The sequence below is a fragment of the Cebidichthys violaceus genome, unplaced genomic scaffold (assembly GCF_023349555.1).
Source record: "Cebidichthys violaceus isolate CVI_PGR_0920_01 unplaced genomic scaffold, fCebVio1.0.p SCAF_13, whole genome shotgun sequence".
NCBI classification, from domain to species: Eukaryota; Metazoa; Chordata; class Actinopteri; order Perciformes; family Stichaeidae; genus Cebidichthys; species Cebidichthys violaceus.
In genome coordinates, this window is record NW_027176296.1 from 9,227,446 (window position 1) to 9,248,829 (window position 21,384).

At 36.3% G+C, this 21,384-nt stretch overlaps 2 protein-coding genes across 3 annotated transcripts in view; one reads left to right on the forward strand and one right to left on the reverse strand.

The window, feature by feature from the left end:
• Positions 1-1,428: 1,428 nt before the first annotated feature.
• mpl (MPL proto-oncogene, thrombopoietin receptor) lies at positions 1,429-13,682 on the forward strand. Its single transcript, XM_068707677.1, has 12 exons — positions 1,429-1,759; positions 2,234-2,354; positions 2,797-2,975; positions 4,449-4,606; positions 9,364-9,508; positions 9,639-9,753; positions 10,083-10,252; positions 10,414-10,556; positions 11,141-11,297; positions 11,616-11,697; positions 11,883-11,970; positions 12,269-13,682. The coding sequence occupies exons 1-12, from the start codon at positions 1,660-1,662 to the stop codon at positions 12,725-12,727; spliced, it is 1,917 nt and encodes a 638-aa protein (XP_068563778.1). The 5' UTR covers positions 1,429-1,659; the 3' UTR covers positions 12,728-13,682.
• A 487-nt stretch (positions 13,683-14,169) lies between these two features.
• The window catches only part of ddah1 (dimethylarginine dimethylaminohydrolase 1), a 74,065-nt gene continuing 66,850 nt past the window's right edge, over positions 14,170-21,384 (reverse strand). For both annotated transcript variants that reach the window (XM_068707679.1, XM_068707678.1), the window contains exon 6: positions 14,170-16,590. In XM_068707679.1, coding sequence (XP_068563780.1) covers positions 16,474-16,590 — 117 coding nt within the window. In that variant the 3' untranslated portion in view covers positions 14,170-16,473. The remainder of the gene's footprint in view (positions 16,591-21,384) is intronic.

Genomic DNA, 21,384 nt, shown 5'->3' on the forward strand with positions numbered 1-21,384 from the left:
CACAAATGTGTAATAAGGGAACAAGACAAAAATGTCTGTCCCTTGTTTGAAAATGGGCTAAAAATTATTTTGAATATCAAGCATTCGCTGAAACCCCATCTGTTACCTCAGCATGTTGTTACGTTATGAAAAGGCAAACATATCGGGCACAAAAATATTTTAATTTTAATGTATTTAAAAAATATATATAATAAAAGCAGGGAAAAGGTAATTATACTGGGAAGTTTGGTGTAAGATGGTAAGGTGTTTTGGACCAGAAGAGAGGGTGGCTTGGGGTCAAGGCTATGTGTGGGGGCAAGAGTTGATCTGAAACAGCATTGGTGTTGGAGCTGGAAGTAATTTCCTAGTGTGAGCAGAGCTGCCGGTACAAGCAGTATTGGGGATGTGGTGTGTTGTCAGGGAGTGTTGACACTACTGTTTGGTGGGATAACAACTCTGGCACTCTGGCAGTGCTCAGCTGAGAAAGTTAGAGAGCTCTTGGGAAGAGGCTGTCTGTTTTATTATAGATGCAGAGGCATTTTAGGTCCTGTAGTGTTTGCCAAGCAGAAGGGGAAGTGGCTGTGGTGGGATGGATCTTTGGTAATGTTAGTTTCTCCAGGGGTAGTGGTTTTTATGTCCATGCTATCTGGTGTTTAAGACCCAATGATGTGTGCAGTCCAGAGTACATGTTGCAGGGCTGTTTAGTCAGCAGAAGACTTGAAAAGTCAGGTTTTTTGTCCTGTTCCTCAGAGATGGCTTAAAATGAATCCAGAGCTGTTGTCAGAGCCACAAGTCGTTTATCTTAAACATGCACAAGTGCAGGCGTATTCAGTTGATTTGAATCATGACCAAGACTTTTCAAGGTGAACCTTTGTATGTTCACCAGTTATTTTGAGATGAAAATTAGATTTTAGATGAGCGTATGTAAACTATAAATTATCAAGGTCTGTTTGTGTGATCATCACAAATTTCACAATGAAGAGTTAAATATCCATACAAAATATAATATACTTAACAATAAATTTAAATACATTTTGATGACAATATGTTATTTAAGCTCTAAAAAACATGTAATGGACTTTCATTTAATTGTATACACGTAAACAATCAAATGATGTGGGGCCAGTTTAATTAAGACAGAAAGACAGGAACTCAGTTTCCTGGAAATTGGTCATACAAGTTAATATTTTGGCTTTAGAGCGATTTAGATTTTGTTTTTTATACATCATGGGACATGTTTAAGGTTACAGGTCCCACAGGAACTTAGTTTGTAAGCACTCCATAGTTATTCATAGTTAAATATTTGTATTTAGAGCAAGGAAAAAAAATGCAAACCCAGCCAGATGATGGACTGAAACATATACTAGGTTTCAGCAGCAGCAAATGAGGGATTTGTTATTGTGTCTAATAAGAAGGAGTGTTTGAGAGTAAACAAATAACTTCCATAGTTTCAGTTAAAAAAAAATCTGCCTTTTTTTTGTGCGTACTTCCACTAGGCTTTACACAAAGCACGCTTCCTGCTTTAAGCACAGCCAAGCCCTCAGCACTGATCAACCCTACCCGCCCATGCCTACTCAAAACCATGCATGAAAGACAACACACACAATGCACATACAAAAGCAAGTGCGTTGTTAGTTTAAGTGCCATGGTGGTTTAGGATACATAATACCTCAATCTACAATGAATTGGCAGATCCTCCTTATTAGTTTGTGGATACAAGTGGGCTTTGTCCCTGGGATACATTGCAAGGATGGAACTGTCAGTCATCTGTCAAGTGAAGGTAGGGTTTAGTGATGGATCATTTTTGCACGATTGAATTACGCTATAAACTAATGTTAAATCCAATTAACAGCTGCATTTTCTCATTTACTGTTTATTTCCAATGAAAATAATTATATATATATAATTATTTATAATATATATATATATATATATATATATATTATAATTATTTAACACAGAGACACTAAAGTCACAAAATATGTTGTTTTTTCAAAAGTCATGTGAGAACAAGATAATACGTTGTGGGTAAAAAGTAGAAGATAATAGGTATTTCTGACAATTAATGGTTCTTGTTTCCACACATCATCTTGTTTTTGCACAGCAAAAAGACACCAACTTGTTTCCACAATTTAGCATCTTGCTATTTAAAAAATACCGCCTTGTTTGACTTGCAGGGATGTGTTTTGTTCCGGGGGGCTCATGTATTATATGTTATATTTATATGTCAATATATTTGTCATTTCTGGAGCAGATATTTTGCTCTTAAAGGGTGACCTGGATCCTAAATGTTTCACCCGCACAGAACAGGATTTTACCTGCTTCTTTGAGACTGCAGACAACAGAACTTATGATTTGCTCTACAAGTCTGACAGGTATGTTTTATATACAATAACTTGTATATAATAACGTGTGTTTTGTATAATAAGGGCCCTTAAATAGTCTTATATCATTTAATATTCTCTGATTTATTTTGTTTATTTTTGATACTTTTTAATTTGGCTATTATTTATTTATTGTTAAATTTTTTGGTTCATTAGTATTAGTGTGTATTCCACAAGAGAAACTTCATCAACCCATATCAACCAAAGCCAACCAAATATTTATGTTTAATCTTTCACTTTGAATGATGTAATTATTTTATTTCTCCTTTTAGAATTTTCAGTTTACATTTGAACCTGACATGTGTTACTTCATCTATAAGTCACCTTAAAGCACTTTGAACTACACTTACCTGTATGAAAGATTACAAATGGTTTGATTGATTGCTTAATATATAGTACATGTCTATTATTTTTGCCATTTATTTTAATCAAGCCTGTCCGGAAAGAAAAGGTGTGAAATGTCTGTCCAGAGAACAGAAGTCGGAACTTCACTCCATATCTGCTCATTTCCTGGGTCCGATGTTTTCTTGTTTGTGGAAATACAACTTGAAGTGGTAGAGCGCAACACCAACACCATCCTCTACAGTCGCGCTGTCTGTGTGGAGGACCAATGTAAGACTTTTCTTTTAATAATATTTATCGAAATAGATCGATCTCTTGTTGGAAAAAAAGAACACACACATGAAGCTTTATGTATTACTCTTACCATCCCCTCCTCTTGTTTTAGAGTTGGGGACAGGGGATGTTCAGGGGTAAATAAAAGGTCAATAGTAGTCAATAATAATAGTCCCTGGCTTTGCCCAATGACAGCTATGATCGGCTCCAGTCCCCCCGCAACCTTGAACAGGATATGGATGGATTTTTTTCTGTATTTGCTTTTTTCAGTTCTGAAATCTGCTCAGAAACCCCCATTATTGTCCATATACTGTACATGGGAAACCTGCATATCCTCTAAATACTCTAGTTTGGGGTTGTAAGGTTTCATGAGGCTTCAATTATCCTGGATGTCACAATAGATAATTTCATACTGTAACGTCAAGTTTTAAAAAATGGTCTCACTACACTGAAATGGCTACTATGGAGACTAACATTGTAGACATGGTTGTAAAGGGGAGACTTGCGGCGTGGATACCAATAGAACTCATCTTCATTTAGATATCTTGATGTGAGAGGTTAAGGGTCCCCTTTGAAAGTGGCCATGTCAATCTTTTCCTATCTTTGTAACGTAATTTAGCCTCATATGAGCAAATGAGTAGTACTTCTAAAAAGAAAAATAGGCCAAAAAGACCTTTCAGATCAACTGTACATAAAAATATAATTTGTACTTCAAATTCCGTCCCATCCCTAAGAATGCCTGCGACTACGACCTTTTTGACAAAGAGGTCCTCAAATCTGATGACTTTACCAATCAATGATGACGCCCCTCCCAAATAACACCCACTCTATGTTGCTTTGATTTATTATTCCCATTTGCAATTACCCTCAAAAACTATGACTAGTTTCTCATCATTTGACATACTGTATGTCTATTAACAGGAGATTTCTTCACCATCTTCCAAATTCACAAATGTGTGCATAATTCAAATGATGAATGAATTGTGAAACACTTTTTTAAACTTTATTTCTTTTCCAAGTGCATCATTTATGAAAATAAATGGGGTCCAAATATTATATTACCCTCAAACGGGCAGCTGTTTCAAGCATGTTTAGCTGTTTTAATGCAGGCTCATGTGAATGAACAAGGATTTTCAATATGGTGAATAGAATTTTTCCATCCCTGCATTCTGGTTTGGAGGACAAAAGACACACAAAAGAGATATAAGAGAGAAGGCATGTTTGCTAAATGTAAAGCCGCACACAAAGCAAGCAGGGTTGGCTGATTGTGGGTATTCCCAGGTGGACCCCCACAGGATGAAAGACTTATATCCCCCCTACATGTCTTGGGTTTTCGCTCCAGTCATTAGGGTCATGCACCAAAAAAGACAGGGGCCTTCTCACCTGTTGCCTTAACACCAGTGAATTATTTTCTTCAATGGATTCTGTGATGTGTTCTTCCATGTTTTTTGATCACCTTTTTTTTTCTAGTGCTCCTGGATCCACCCTTCAGTGTGTCTTTAAACCAAAATGGCCAAGCAGGACAGCTGCAAGTTTCATGGCACACAAAGGACTCAAAATACTTTGAAGAGCATGTGATGTATAGGATTCGATACTCATCCAAAAGTTTGGGAGTGAAGATAAAAGAGGTACACATGCACACAGCTTCTCGACAAATCCATGAGATAATTTCAACTTTATATATTATTTAAGTAATAGTATGACCAGCATGTGAGTAAGTGTGAAACACTTCTGTCTTTTATCTCAGTTCAGCACCTACATAGAGCATGTAACAAAAATGTCATAAAAAAGTCATAGTATAGTGTGTCATAAAAAAGTCCATGAAAAGACATGGTATAGAATGTCATAAAAAGCCATTAAAAAAATCATATAGTACGTTCCAAAAATGTAATTAAAAAGTCTTTAGAAAGTGTCAAACGTCTATAGGTATACAGGTGTACAATGACTTTGTACACACACAAAAAAGTCATAGCATAACATGTCATGAATAAATTATAGTATAATATGTCACTAAAATGTCATAAAAAGTCATAGTATCGTATTTCATTTGAACGTCATAGTATAGCTTGTCAAAAAGAGTCATAGTACATTATGTTGAAAAAGTAAAAAAAAAAAAAAAGTCAGTATAGCATGTCAAAAAGTCATGGCATAATATGTCACAGAAAGACATGAAGAAATCATAGTATAGTATCTAGAAAAACATAATAATGGTCATGCTGAAAAAAGTTATAGTATAGTACATCAAAAAAGTAGGAAAAAAATCATATATTAATAAAAAGTCGTAAATAAATCCTAGCATGTAAATAAATTCATATATTTATGTTTCTAAAAGAAAAAATAATTATACTATACATATTCTATGTCCTAAAAAGTGGAAAAAGTCATAGTATTGTATGTCGAAAAAGTCATGAAAAATGAAAAAAGCCATGAAATGTCGAAATAGTGTGAAAGTCATATTATTGCATAATGAAAAATTCATAAAAATTTATAGTAAAGTCATAGTATACCATGTCAATAAAGTGAGTGAAATACTCAGTAAAGTCTCTTGAAAGAATGTATGAAAAAGTCATAGTATAAAATGTCAAAAAAGTGAGAAAGAAACCTAGTATTGTATGTAAAAAAAAGAGTTATATCATAGCATATTACAAAACTGCATTGTATAATATTTGATAGTATAACATGCACAAAAGTCTTTTTTTTAAAGTCTTAGTAAAGAATAGTGAAATAAGTCATAAAAATGTAAAAATAGTAATAGCATAGCATGTCGAAAAAAAGTAATATTTCAGTATGTCGTAATAATTCATGAATATGTCATAGTATAACTTGTCAAAAAAGTGAGAAAAAGTCATAGTATTGTATATTCAAAAATGTCATTAAAAAGTCATAGTATAGCATGTTGAGAAATGTCATAGCATAAAATGACATAAAAAAACACAAAAAATACATTGTGTAGAATATTGAGTCAATGTCATAGTATAGAATGTAAAAAAAAAATCATATAAAAATTCATAGTATAGAATGTCGAAATAAGTCTTGACATACTATGTCAAAAATACTCAAAAACTGCATGTTGAAAAAAGTCATAAAAACCATAATATAGAATGTTGAAAAAAAATGTATGAAATTCACTAAGAAAAGTCATAGTATACTAAGCCTCCTTGTTGTCATACAATTGCCAATAACAAAGTTATAGTATAGTTTTTCATTTAAAAAGCCATAGTACTGTATGTCATTAAAATGAAAAAAAATATATAGGCTAGTATCTCACAAAAAAATGTTTCACATAAAAAAGTCATTAGAATCAGAATCATTGTCAGATTTACTTTAATGACCAAATATGCATAAACATACAAGGAATGTGATGCCCCAACTCTCTAAAAGTCATAGAATGGTCGAAAAAAGTCAGAAAAAGTCAAAGAGCAGGTTGAAAATAGTCATACAACTGTCATAGGATAATATGGCAAAAACAATTAATTGCAAAGCATGTCGAGAAAATCTATCAAATTTATTTAAATGTTTTTTTTAAAAATCATAAAAAAGTCATAGTATTCCTTGTCAAAAGAAGTCATTGTATAGTATGTTAAAAAAATCATAACAGAATCATAGTATAGCATGCTGAAACAAATAAGAAAAAAAGTCACAGAATAGTACTGTGAATTTTTTTTTAATAGTCAGCATTGTTTATTAAAAAGTCACGATTAAAATCAAAAGTTTAGCATGTCCAAATAAGTGATTAAAAAGTCATACTATAGTATGTAGAAAAAGTACTAAAAATTTTATAGTATAGCTTGTTGAAAAAAATGAAGTTTTGTATTTCGTCAAAAAAGTTTTAGTATTGTATGACAAAAAATTCAGAGTATAGCATTTCAAAAAAGTAATTGTAAAGTATGTAGAAAAAAGTCATAGTATATGAAAGTATTCAGACCCCTTTAAATTTTTCACTCTTTGTTTCATTGCAGCCATTTGCTAAAATCGAAAAAGTTCATTTTATTTCTCATTAATGTACACTCAGCACCCCATCTTGACAGAAAAAAACAGAAATGTAGAAATTTTTGCAAATTTATTAAAAAAGAAAAACTGAAATATCACATGGTCATAAGTATTCAGACCCTTTGCTCAGTATTGAGTAGAAGCACCCTTTTGAGCTAGTACAGCCATGAGTCTTCTTGGGAATGATGCAACAAGTTTTTCACACCTGGATTTGGGGATCCTCTGCCATTCTTTCTTGCAGATCCTCTCCAGTTCTGTCAGGTTGGATGGTGAATGTTGGTGGACAGCCATTTTCAGGTCTCTCCAGAGATGCTCAATTGGGTTTAGGTCAGGGCTCTGGCTGGGCCAGTCAAGAATGGTCACAGAGTTGTTCCGAAGCCACTCCTTTGTTATTTTAGCTGTGTGCTTAGGGTCATTGTCTTGTTGGAAGGTGAACCTTTGGCCCAGTCTGAGGTCCTGAGCACTCTGGAAGAGGTTTTCTTCCAGGATATCTCTGTACTTGGCCGCATTCATCTTTCCTTCAATTGCAACCAGTCGTCCTGTCCCTGCAGCTGAAAAACACCCCCATAGCATGATGCTGCCACCACCATGTTTCACTGTTGGGATTGTATTGGGCAGGTGATGAGCAGTGCCTGGTTTTCTCCACACATACCGCTTAGAATTAACGCCAAAAAGTTCAATCTTCGTCTCATCAGACCAGAGAATCTTATTTCTCATAGTCTGGGAGACCTTCATGTGTTTTTTGGCAAACTCTATGCGGGCTTTCATATGTCTTGCACTGAGGAGAGGCTTCCGTCGGGCCACTCTGCCAAAAAGCCCCGACTGGTGGAGGGCTGCAGTGATAGTTGACTTTGTGGAACTGTCTCCCATCTCCCTACTGCATCTCTGGAGCTCAGCCACAGTGAGCTTTGGGTTCTTCTTTACCTCTCTCACCAAGGCTCTTCTCCCACGATTGCTCAGTTTGGCTGGACGGCCAGGTCTAGGAAGAGTTCTGGTCGCCCCAAACTTCTTCCATTTAAGGATTATGGAGGCCACTGTGCTCTTAGGAACCTTGAGTGCTGCAGAAATTCTTTTGTAACCTTGGCCAGATCTGTGCCTTGCCACAATTCTGTCTCTGAGCTCCTTGGGCAGTTCCTTCGACCTCATGATTCTCATTTGCTCTGACATGCACTGTGAGCTGTAAGGTCTTATATAGACAGGTGTGTGCCTTTCCTAATCAAGTCCAATCAGTTTATTTAAACACAGCTGGACTCCAATGAAGGAGTAGAACCATCTCAAGTAGGATCAGAAGAAATGGACAGCTTGTGAGTTAAATATGAGTGTCACAGCAAAGGGTCTGAATACTTATGACCATGTGATATTTCAGTTTTTCTTTTTGAATAAATTTGCAAAAATTTCTACATTTCTGTTTTTTTCTGTCAAGATGGGGTGCTGAGTGTACATTAATGAGAAATAAAATGAACTTTTTTGATTTTAGCAAATGGCTGCAATGAAACAAAGAGTGAAACATTTAAAGGGGTCTGAATACTTTCCGTACCCACTGTATATTGAAAAAAGTTAAAAAAAAATATTCATGGTATAGAACGTCTAAAAAAAGGGGATAAAACATAATATAATATTTCCAAAAAAATCCATAGTATAGTATGTCAAAAAGACTAATATAAAAGTCATAGTATAGCATGTCTAAAAAAATCTATTAAATGTCGAAAAATTAAAAAAAAAGTCATACCAATGCATGTCGAAAACAGTAGGATTACATCAAAAAAGTGTGAGTAGTACATCATTTAGAAGTAAAAATGAGTGACAGAATAGTATGGAATTAAATTAAATTGTCGTTAAAAATGTCATAGAATAGTATGTCAGAAGAAAGTCAGAAAAACTTCAAAACGAAAATGAAAAAGTCATAGTATTTCATTAAAACAGTCATACAAATGACATAGTATGCCATACAAAATAATAGTATAGCATGTCACACAAATGCCATAAATATGCCATTAACAAGTATAATCTGTTGACTAATAGTTTAGTGTGTCATAGAAAGTTATAAAAAAAATTGTGGTGTGACATTTAAATGATATTATAAAAGTTACACGATAATTTATTACAAGAAAAAGTCATTGTATAGTATGATGTGGAGCCCAGGAATTGGGGGTCAAGTTAATGTGCCAGCTTGTGAGTTATGATATTGATTTATTAACTGATAAATTTAACACCATCAGTGATTATGTGTTTGTTTTTTTTGTCCATTATATGAATATTGTATCATTTTACTATCTGTAACCCTCCTTCACATGTACTCCTGTATTGGTAATTACAGTGGGTAAAATAAAGTTAAATGTATAATTTTGTATATTTTACAATATTAATTACATTTTCGAGTATGTGATTTCTACAGACAAAGGAGTGCAGCATACTAGACTCTCTGGTACCAGGGGAGGAGGTTGAGGTCCAGGTCTCCGTCAGATGTGCCTATAATCCAAATACAGGACACTGGAGCGGCTGGTCACAAAGTGTGCGAGCCGTGGTTCCCCAAAGTGCAGGTGTGTCTAAATAACAAAGAGTGTGAATCTGAGTGAATGGCAATTGTTATCCACAGCGCAGCATCTCATCCTGTGACCTCCTCTGTCACAGATGCAACACTTGAATGAGAAATGTTTTCTCTTCTTTCAGATGATATTTCTCTAATGTGCTACACATCTGACCTGCAAAACATCACCTGTCTTTGGCATGGGAGTAGATATGGTGAAGAGAACGTGTACAAACTTTTATACAAGATGGGTCTCAGGTACATTACTTACTACATTCCATCATTGATGACTGAAATTCCTCAGATCATGCTATGCTAATGCATCAGCATGTTTAATTGACTTAGTTATTTACATCCTTCACAGTAAACACTTGACACAGCATTACTTTGAACAACAATAATGTTGCAAACTATTTTGTTTGTCATCTCTTTCTCTGCTCAACTTTCCTTTCATTTCACATTGTTGTCTATACTGACTAGTGAACAGTAAAAAAAACAAACCTGTTTAGTTCTTTGGGTTTACCCATTAAAACACACAACTGATATTTCACTTTGTTTGGCTGTGATTGTATGTGATGATATTACAGTGACGTTTTGGGCTGGACAGAATGGACAGAGTGTCTCGCCGACAGGGATGTGACTGAACTGTGCCATTTCCGTGGAGAGGCGTCCAGAAGAGTCCGGGTCAAGCTCAGCAGCACTTCAGCTCCACTCAGCAGAACCTTCTATACTCAAGAGTTCACTCTCAGCAACAGCGGTGAGGGATTTTTGCTTCTCCTTTTCTGGTTCCTTTTGGATGCTTTAGCTGTATTTCTTTAATTTCATGATTTGTTTCATTATCTAAAGAGTATTTTGATGTGATGAGAGCTGACAAAAAGGAGACTCAAATTAATTGTTTTTTTTATTTTTGGGTTTTAGTCAAAACATCCCCACCATGTCATCTGAAAGGAACATTGGAAAAAGACAAGTTGTGCTTGAAATGGGAAGCTCCTCATCTGTCTCTGTCTGCTCACCTGCAGTATGAAGTCAGCTACCAGATCAGCCAGGGTGAAGCGTGGATTGTAAGATGTCCTTTACAGCAACACAATTTTATGTTGTTGTTTTTTTTCAAATTCCCTTCAAAATATGTTTGTGTTCCCTTATACATTTTAGATTCCATCACAACATTGTTCATAATAGTATACTAAAATTACTATAGGTAGATTTTTATTTAAATATAATATCTGTATGAATTATTTTTTTCTAATTATTCCAATGGCAAGTTTTGTTTGTGTAGTAGGGCTGAGTAGTCAATATTACCACCAGATGGCACCAAAGAAAGGAGTGTTACAATACAATGACAAATTTAAAGTAAAAAAAATCAGTAACATTATTCATTATATTGGTTATATTACCTTATATTAAATTACCATGCTGTATGTTGCAAAATAACTTAATTTGCCAAAACATGAGAAAATGCAAAGAATATGTGTGCAAATGAAACAGTATTCAGAGAAGGGAAAACAAATGCATTAAAAGGCAGTACTGCAAGGGAACATAAATATATCTTGAGGGACATGCAGAACGCAAAATGAGTATGTCATCACTAAGATTGTCCTTTAATGTTCTTACAATTGAATATCAAAATCAACCTTTGTGTCCCCAGAAGTCCCTAAAGGGCCCTGAGACGGGTACATGTCGAGAGGTCCCAACAGGTAGCCATTACAGTGTTAAGATCAGAGCTAAACCTAATGGGTCCATTTACTCAGGACACTGGAGTGACTGGTCAAATGTGCTTACTGGCGACATCCCTGCTGATATCGGTAAGATCCCACTGAGACTGACAAAAGTCAGTGTAAAACACAATAGTTTTGTTATCCCCTGTTGGTTTGTATAAAAATTATTAAAAGTGGCAAAATTGCAGCTAATGCATTGGAGCGGTTTATTTGACTCTTATTTTGTTTGAATTTCACAAGCAGTTCATTCAAATTTGATTATGTGATAACAATTGTCATAGTGTAGTGAACAAAATACACTGTTGTGTCGCAATTAAAAATTAACATTATAGACCTAAGAAATGCAGTTCTTTGTTACGCTCATTAAATATTCAAACCTTAATGCAGTATAAATAACCTTTACAGGCACATTGCTCATGCTGTGTATACCTGTCTTGATGCTGATGATTGCCATCATCCTCATCTCCTTGTTTTCTACCTACCTCAGGTAGGAAAAATTAAAACAAAAATACTCATGTGATATGTATGTGATACCTTCCTCAACATTTTTTCAAATTATTAAATAAAACTATTTCTAGCTAAATACTCTTACTAACAATTCTTTTAACCAATTTGACATTCTGCATTGTTTGAAGATTATTTTCTTATCTGTTGTTTTATGTGTTTTTATAGTAAACTCAAGCTGTATTTTTGGCCACCGGTGCCCAACCTTGACAAAGTCCTACAAAGTTTTCTGACAGAGGTCAATGGGCCGCGATGGGTAAACTATTTTACTTAATAGTATGATACATGATACATACATACTTCACAATAATGATGGGTTTTTTTCCTCGGTGGAAAAATTAATTTTGGCCATGACTAATTAAGATGCAATATAAATAATTTAATAAATTTATAAATGTATAAATTCAGATATCAACAAGAAAATAAGTAAAACACAAGCAATTATATATGAATTGGGAGAGATAGAGTGTGGTTTTCACTCAATTCCAGCCCTTTTAAATGTGCGACAGAGTTTCAAGGTGTTACAAATTAAATACTTTGTGCTCACACTACAGAATCCTCCGATAACAGCAAAGCAGTACTCCGACGAAACCACTTCATCTGTGGTAGAGATAATGTCTGAAGATGACGTTTCCCGATCATGGGGATCCACCAGGCTCCTGTCATTAGAAAGACAGTTCTGCAGCGGGGAACAGGTAGATGGAAGCCCTGGGACGAAAGTCTTTCCAGACTATGTGACTCTGAACAAAGACAGTGTCATTATTTGCCCAAAAGGAAACAAGTATGTCTACGAGGAAGTTGGAGAGAAAAGAGGTGCGAAGATGAGTGATGAGCTCTTCCAAACATGTCACGGTTCCTGCCCTGATGGCTCAGCCTGTATCCCACCCTGCTCTGGCAGTGACTTTCTTAACCATTCCTACTTGTCTCTGGCTGAGCCTGCAGACAGATTCCACTGCAAGGTCACTGTTGCAAGGGGGCCAGGCAACCTCTATACTAATTTCCCCTGTAGCTAAATGTACAGAATAACAACTGTACTTTACTGCCACTGGTGCAGAAGCTTACACAATGGTGTGTTACCATGTATTCATAGTATAATGGGGATTCGTTTTAATCATGGCATACTCTCTCCTGTCATTACAGTCTCTTTGAAAGGTGGACAAATCAACATTTGAGAACAAGAATATAACATTTCTATGACAGTTTAAGCTTTTGGTTAACATGTTGTTGAAGATAATTAAGCATACCTTATTGTAATATTACTTATATATTGGTAATTGAACTGTCAGTTCAGGACTGACAGTGTATCTACACTGCTGTCTTTTTATGTCCACAAGAGGGAACCTAGATGAGGAGATATTTTGTGAGATTACTAGAAAAGACCCCATTTAATGGCTTTGATGGTCAAGAAGTTTTTTATCTTATAAAACCTGTTAATAATTACCAGGAGATATTTTGTGAGATTACTAGAAAAGACCCCACATAATGGCTTTGATGGTCAAGAAGTTTTTTTATCTTATAAAACCTGTTAATAATTACCAGGTGGTAGTCTGCAGTTAGCTTAGAGTACCTTGGACCAAAAAAGATTTGAGAGGATGATATTTTATATTCAAATGCTATATTTCGATTGTATTTGTAACCTTCTGTGTTAAATATGTGAAAATAAACGTAAAGGTGCCATGAGGGTTTGGGACTATTTATATTTCACACATTCGAGTGTCACCTCCCCCCAAAATTTTACATGAGCCAATTTTATATATTTTATTACTATTTCAAATGATCTGTACCTGAAAGACAACGATAATTTGTTTTTGTTTTCAGATCTTTTCAATTGTCTATTATTTTTTGTCATGTCCTTGTAAACTCTTTACTTTTTGTTCATTATGCATTGCATTATTATGCAATGCATAATATGCAATTATATAAACATTGCAGGTTTGTATTTTTGTCAATAAACAACGAAAAGCTGTTTTTCTTCCAGTTGCATTTCCTGTCAACCATTTAGACTTTCATCGGTACACACTACATTATTGTAGGAGATTTAAGCAGTTTTAAGTGACTTGAGCAGCCTTTCTTGTCATCAACCAAACAGCAAATGGATTGTGCCTCGATACAAACCTTATGTTGATCTGTCTTACATTTGGGTGTCACTAGGTGGTAGCAGAACTCAACGGGACATAGGTTGTCTCTGTGCCATCATAGTGAATCCTTTCTGAGACAAAGCTAGTTATTCTACTAAAAATGAGAGAACAGTTAGATTGTGCTTCAGGTTTGTATTCTACATCACTTGATGAAGCCACATGATCTATACCAACCTTGTCCTTGAGCATTATATATTGTCAAAAGCTGTTGAACTTAATATGAATGAAAATGAAATTCTTTACTATGAAATAAGTTAACCTTCAAAACTGAGGCTAATTTGACAATGATTTAAAAAAAAAAAAAAAGCCCAACGCAGTTGAATACTAGATGTTAATTTATTACACAAAGTAGAAGAACAGCTTAATTTAAGATGACTCAAATAATTATTACTCACAATTTGTATGAAATCCAAGAGACCTCGGTTGGAACAAGGGCAATCACAACATCATGTCAACTGTGATGAGTGAGGGGATTAGTAAGAGGAGGAATAAACCCTCGACAAAGTCAACACACATTTTCAAGAGCAGTTACTCACAGACAGCCTTGCAGACCAAGAGCCAAAAATGTATTAAATGTTTTGAATTGAAATGAGTAAAAAGGTTATGGCGACCCAGAGCTGTACAACCAATGGGTGATTTGGAGCAATGGGAGAGGGGATGAGAAAGTTAGATGAAATCCAATGATTGACAGTGTAACAATCAGACAGTATATGACTGGTCCTGCCTGGCTCAGCGCGTGAGAATCAGAACTGGATGCTCTGCAACTATGCTATCATCCTGCATCCAGCCAGCCGCCTTCTGTAAAATATACTACTGGTGTCACACTTTTTACTGCGTTCGCCAGACTGTGTGATATCATGGCCATAAATTAGCACGAATTGTCTATGAGGCAATAGGAGAGTGTGGGAGAGAGTGAGTGTTGAGAGCGGAAGAGAAAGACAGAGAAAGTTTAAAAGAGTCAGTGTTTACTGGTGTACAAGCCTCTCCTCCCAACAGGAATTCTTTCCATGTTTCGTCACTGCCCACTTGCCCATATGCAAACGTCTACAGAGCGAGGTTGAATCACCTCCTGATGTAATTTCCTCAACTTTCACTTACAATCATATTGAGAAAAACATGGTTTCACATATGATGGGCTTTAACGTGTACAGTATATAGTGTATGTACAGTTTACGTGTTTACATACCCTATGTTGTCATATCTACAGGCCTCAAACATGAATTCAGCAACAACAGAGATAAGGCCACCAAAACAGAGTACAGCAACATCCTTTAAACTCCTGTTTGCAACTACCACTGTGAAAACATGTGGAAACACACAAAACAGTTAGCTTGTTCTGCATGCTGAGTGCAAACACTCTGCAGTCACATTTGATGCTACTGGATTTAGTGGAACATCAGTTTCACAGCATGCTCTGAGACGCAAAAAAACAATGTAATCAACAACACTGGCAGAACCAATGGAGTGAGAAAAACTACAGTTCCTTCAGTATTATTGAGAAGAAGAAAAGGCATTGGTTTTCCATATAGACATTGTATATTAAGGAGAGCAGAGGTGTTATGTTGGAATGAAAGAAAGATGTGTTCATCTTAGAATAATGGAAAAGGCAGCTTTTATCTGTCCTCTTGGCACAGATCAATACGTTTGCATCCTCATATGAATCAAAACAAGGGCTCACTAGGAGGGATGCCAAATTGCTTTAAAAAATGGCAACAGATGGTCTTTGTAGAATAAATTAACAGGCTAATGTTAGCTTCTATAGCAATTATTGAGATCAGTCAAAAATCGTCTCCAGTCCTGTAAGTTCAATAGCAATGATTAGTACTGTAAGTAATAGTCATGAAAGCACCTAAGGTCTCAATGGCAGTATTTATATCAATCATCAATCAATAATCATAACAGTGCAATCATACCTCATTTCTCCAGAAAGCCTTTCAAGAACTGTATTTTTAATAAGAGAAATCAAAACAACCTAATAGTCAGATACATGGCCATGCATTTTCATAAAATACAGAATTGCATGTTCGTGGTTTTGAAATAATGTAGTCATGAAATTCACTCAGCATCAACTGTAAAGAATCAGCAATAATTCAACACTGTTATCATATTACAAATGTTGCAGGATTTCTTTTGCTCCAAAATACCGTGAAAACATGCTCCACATGGCACATAGTCTACTTCTCCTCTGACCTGAGATCAGATTAATTAGAATCAAATGTTATAAGTTTGCAAACTAATTGGAGTACATACTGTCAAAAAATATATTCAGCTTTTGAAAGAAAATGTTAAGAGTTCATCCAAATCAAGAGCAAAATAAGACTAATTTTAATGTAATATCAAAATCCTTAAAGAGACAACAGTAATCAAAATATAATTGTGTTTAATGTCAACTGATGTATTCACAAATTTATAAGAAAGTTTAATGAAATTTGAGTGTTTGGAGGAAAAAGGGAGACTAGATGATTCCCTCCAATTTATATTTTCTTTGACCCTCAGCGACAACGAACTCCCTATCCTTCTTCTAAATTACAAGATAGTTTGGATAAACCTCGGGATCCTTGGTGATTGAATACAAGCTCCGCTTGGTAACCATGCACTGAGAGACCCCCTGGTGAGCACGCTCAGACGTTGGCCTTCTTGTTGATGAGTACAGAGCAGCATGTGAGGGCTCCATCAACTTTGACCTTCTCCATGTTGCACACAGGGATCAGCATGTAGTCCTTCAACTTCTCGAACACCTGCGAGACACACAGACATGACTATCATTGGAAAAACTTCCTGACATTCTGCTCAAAGGTTAAAATAAAATGATGTCCACTGAAATTCAACAGATCAGTGTTCAGACAACTATCATTGGAGAAACATGTTTAAAGCTATGATATCGTTCAATCAAGAACCTGCCCTTCCACAAAAAAATCTTATAAAAAATAGATATTGTCATTGCAACAGCTGTTCCTTACTTGCCTCCTGACTCTGCCCTTGGGTACCACATCTGTGGGGCAGTGTAATAGGTATTGGCCAGCCAGCACTATAACAAGCCTTTTGGAAAAGACTGACGTACCGCCCAGTTGGCAGTAGTTAACCTGAAATGGAGAACTTATGCAACGCTTAAGTTTGTTTACTCCACTTGACAACTTGTAATGTTCGGTCATATAAACGCCCCGCACAAAGAGACACAAATTGTGAAGTAGGAGAACAAGCATTCAACAAGGTTTCCTGGTCTCCCGGCAAACTATTAAAAAAAAGATGGGAGTGAGAACTATTACGACATTCTCAAAAGACCCTCGTAAAGTAGTGTGTCACCCTGTGGACCTTTTCCAGAAGAAAACCAGTGTTTTCCTACTAGACTTCCAAACCAGGATATTTTTCTCTTAAACTCTCATTTCAACTCTGCTGTGATACTGAGCGAGGCCTTGTGGCACAGCCAGAGGGACCAGCTAGACACATTCTTATCTCATGATGCAATATGGCTGACAAAGCCTCTGGTGATCCAAATGACGTGTTTAAAGACACCGCTCTCATGCGCTTTATAACTCTTGACTCTTCTCTACCCAAAACAGTTAAACAATGGCACTGCATCATCATACTCTTCTGTAACCACATTATACCACTTAGAAATATGGTGTTAATGCATATTTCTATACAATTTCAGTATGTAGTAGCGAGCCAGTGGGGGAAATGTAGCCAGCAAGGGTGGTCCAGGGGCATGCCTCCCCGGGGAGAATTTTTGTCTGTGCAAGCCCAAATTTGTTGGTCTCTGGTACATTCTATTGCCACTATCCTATCATATACTTTGGTCTTAATTATTATAGATATTATCTCCACCAGAAAGATCATGCGATCGGTCGTGTGTGTCCGTGAGTGTACACTTCTTTCTCTGTCCACAGCGAATTCCGCATTCTGCTGCCACAAACTGCATAATGTCTTGGGTGCCCAGTTATGGCTGCATGCTCAATAACTTCTCATGGTTACATAGGCTCACACTTTCTCAAAAAAAATTGTATTGCCTGTTTTATGCTGCCATTGATAGCCTGCTGACCCCACATGCACTACTATTAACCTGCCCCCAGCTGAGAGAGGCTGATAGTGATAACACAGCTGAGTGCAACACCGACCTCGATCTGCTACTCTGTGCTCAGAGACACAGTGGGGGTTTAACAGTTTGCTCACTTTTAGTGTTTTTGACGGTGTTTGGCTAACAGCAACACAGAACTATGAGGCTACAGGAACAGTTAGGGGATTACCAGTCAGACATAAAGAATCTCTAGGGAACATGAACATCTGTCTGGCAAATCCATCCTACACTTGTTGAGATATTTCAGTCCGAACCAAAGTTTTGGACCAACTGAGCAACACCACCATCCAAAAATCCTCTGCTTAGACCATATGACCAGAACGTCAATTCAGGGAAGGTTGTGTTTTTGCATAACTCCCCAAAAACAAAACACCACTTAAATCCTCTGCCGTTTATAACAGGGGTTCTCAACCTTTTGTAACGTAAATGTGTCCAAGGACCAAGGATAACCTTCCCAATTAAATGAGAAAAAAAAACACAACATTACTAAAGAAAAAGACAAAATAAACTGGGTTGTAAATATGCGTAATGCCACTGTCAGCTGTAATTACTAAAACAAATATTCTGCTTACCCTCACCTTTCATTGCCTGGCATTATGAATCCAAATTTGATGGATTCAGGGTCATATTTCCTCACCACACGAGGACTGAAGCAGGGTTGTCTCCCACATCACTTTTCAATTTCAAAAACCAATACATTTTGTGTCACTGCATCCAAGAGAACGTTAGCTTACAAACAGTGGCCAAACACTTTTGTATCTACCTGATGATGTGTCGTGACTGGCATGGTGATGTTCAAAGGTCATTGATATTATGCTTTATTTGAATTATGTTTTTTTTATATATGTGATATAAATTAAATAAATAAATTCCTAAATAAATTCAATAAATAAATTCCTGAGCACATTGAGATATACATTTCCAGCTGAGTTCTCATTACTTCAGGTGATATTTATATGTTAGGTTGGAAGGTGGCATGGTCTCACACAGAAGGAGCTGATATATTTCACTAGGGCTTTTGTCTGCTCAGTTTCTTTATCTCCAAACTTAACCCTCCAGAGCCGTCGCCACTGCTAACCATTAAAGATGCCCTCCGACCCCCACCAATCCGCTCTCATGACCCCCTGCCTTTGTTATTGTGGAACTCTTATGTAACTTCACAAGCAAACTAAAAATAGACCGGAGATTAGGACAGACAATGATTCGAGTTAGAAAGCAGCAGAAGTCTTGCAGGGTTACTCTGTGGTTATGCTGAGGAATCTCCATATATCATTGGAGGAACAAGCAACAAGTTCCTTTGGGAAACATGTACCAACTGTGGACTTACTGTACAGCAAGGCATGATAGGCAACTCTCAACTATGTGATGTTCATATTTTTCCACTTTCATAGGCTCCAATTCCTTAAACACAGGTTTGGACCAAAAATGTGTTCCAGGCCAATTTTTGGTGGGTTTGAACATTGAAAAGGAAACTGGATCATGGAACTAACATGCATTCCTCAAATATTGCTTGAAATGGTCCGTTAAAAGTTCCTTCCAAAACAGGAAGCACACGATGCACGAATAGATTTTCATTATGCTCAACTTGAATTCCCTCAGTTAATCTTCCTGGAAAAAAAATGAGCCACTGCCGTGGATTTAAGTCCAAAGACATATAATTTTGTGAATTCTTCCCTCTAAAAATAGATGGTGGAGGTAGGGGTTTTAACCACAGAGTACATTGTGAGGTCTGAAAACTGTCTCTGCAGATTGTAGGGTACGGGGTTGGATCCTGTGAGAATCTTTTTTACTTGTTGTGATGAGGAGTGACCCCAAGGCATCTTAATAACACGGCTACTGCTCAGCTTTTCCAACCCCCGACAGACAAAGTGAGACAATAACATGCCATTCACAGTGAACTACAGTGGAAAACAATATGCAATATGATGGTGTTTGCAAGTAGGTCACTGTATGTCTAACACAAATTTTAGAAAGGTTGTGAGACACTGTTGGAGTTCACCAGGCATGTCGAGCCAGCATACAGCACTTCACAGTTTAACAAAGAACACATGCCATACAAATAGTTCATGAGAGGGCACTGGGGGCAACTCTCAAAGTTTCTTTGAAATCACTCTCATCCCTATAGATGTATTTTGGCATTTCACTTATGGCAACCATAAGTACAAAAAGATAATTTTCTATAAAACAGCAGGTCATTTTACTTTCATCAGGAATTGGTGCAGTCAGGGTAGCATACTTTTTTTTAAAGATACATTTTTGGAATTTTCTCTACTTTTGCCTACTCTACTTTAGAGTAGACCTTAGACCACTAGGCCATGTGGACTCCCCAAATAAGTAGTTTTGAGAGATATTATTAAATAATACGTAACAAGTATAATTTTGTGATTTTCTGGTTCAAATATGATGTAATTTTAGATACTTAAACCTGCAATAATTTATTTATTTTGGTCCTGCTGTAGACACCACACTGATATACTATAAAGTTGTTATGGCAAATGCATTAACAAACATTGTCTTTTTTACACATCCAGCAGATATGGAGCAACATTAGCATTTCTTTTGAAGTTTGCTTTTAGCTATGGTTTGGTTTCCACCTGCTTTTAAATTAAATAGCTGTCTCTTTAGCAGCTAAATGCTCCATTATGTTCACCAGCTTGCTGCTATCTTTGTCTGTCTGCTATTTAATGCTGGAGAGGATGGCTTTTAAGAACATGCTGTGGAGCTGGGGAAAACTGCACAGTCTGGTGATAATCTGGTGACTGCTTTCACATACACATTTGTCCCATATTGATTACAGCAGCTTTAAAGGGCCAGTGTGGAGTAATGAATATAATATTAATAAATATGTTTCTTTAGTGTGTAATCACTTGAAAATAAGAATCTTTATGTTGTTGTTACCTTGGAATGAGCCATTTATAACTACATAAGGAGTAGGTCCTCTTCATGGAGTCCACTATGGGGCACTGCCATGTTTCAACAGCAGCCCAAGGCGAACAAACCAAACACTGACTCTCTATAGGACCATTCACATTCATAATGTGTGGACTGAGTCATGTCCACTAAAGCAGGGGTCTTCAACGTTTTTCAGTTCAAGGACCCCCAAACTGATAGAGAGATAGAGCAGGGACCCCATAATATATATATTGTATAAAATTGTGTTTTATATTAAACTGGGCCTAGTGCCATGTATAAACATACCTTGTTATTGTGCATTCAATACTAAGCTATTCAAATAATACACAGGTTAATATATTCATGTTTTTATTTTAAACATGTGCAAGGTAGAGTAAGTAGGGTGGCCGTGCCACTGCCATTTAGAAACATACCTTCTATGATAATCATGCATACAAGCTATTCAAATTGACGATTTTATTTTAAACATAAATTATTACATGGCAGTATTAGTACCACTACTGAACTATTAAAATAATGGACAGATATAAAAAAATATATATAT

Bases quoted from the DNA above. Each gene is read 5' to 3' on its own strand.
- mpl (XM_068707677.1), top strand. From the start codon at position 1,660: ATGAATTGGCAGATCCTCCTTATTAGTTTGTGGATACAAGTGGGCTTT. The intron at 1,760-2,233 runs GTAGGGTTTAGT...TTTCTGGAGCAG, and splicing joins CAGTCATCTGTCAAGTGAAG to ATATTTTGCTCTTAAAGGGT. The intron at 4,607-9,363 runs GTACACATGCAC...TGATTTCTACAG, and splicing joins TGGGAGTGAAGATAAAAGAG to ACAAAGGAGTGCAGCATACT.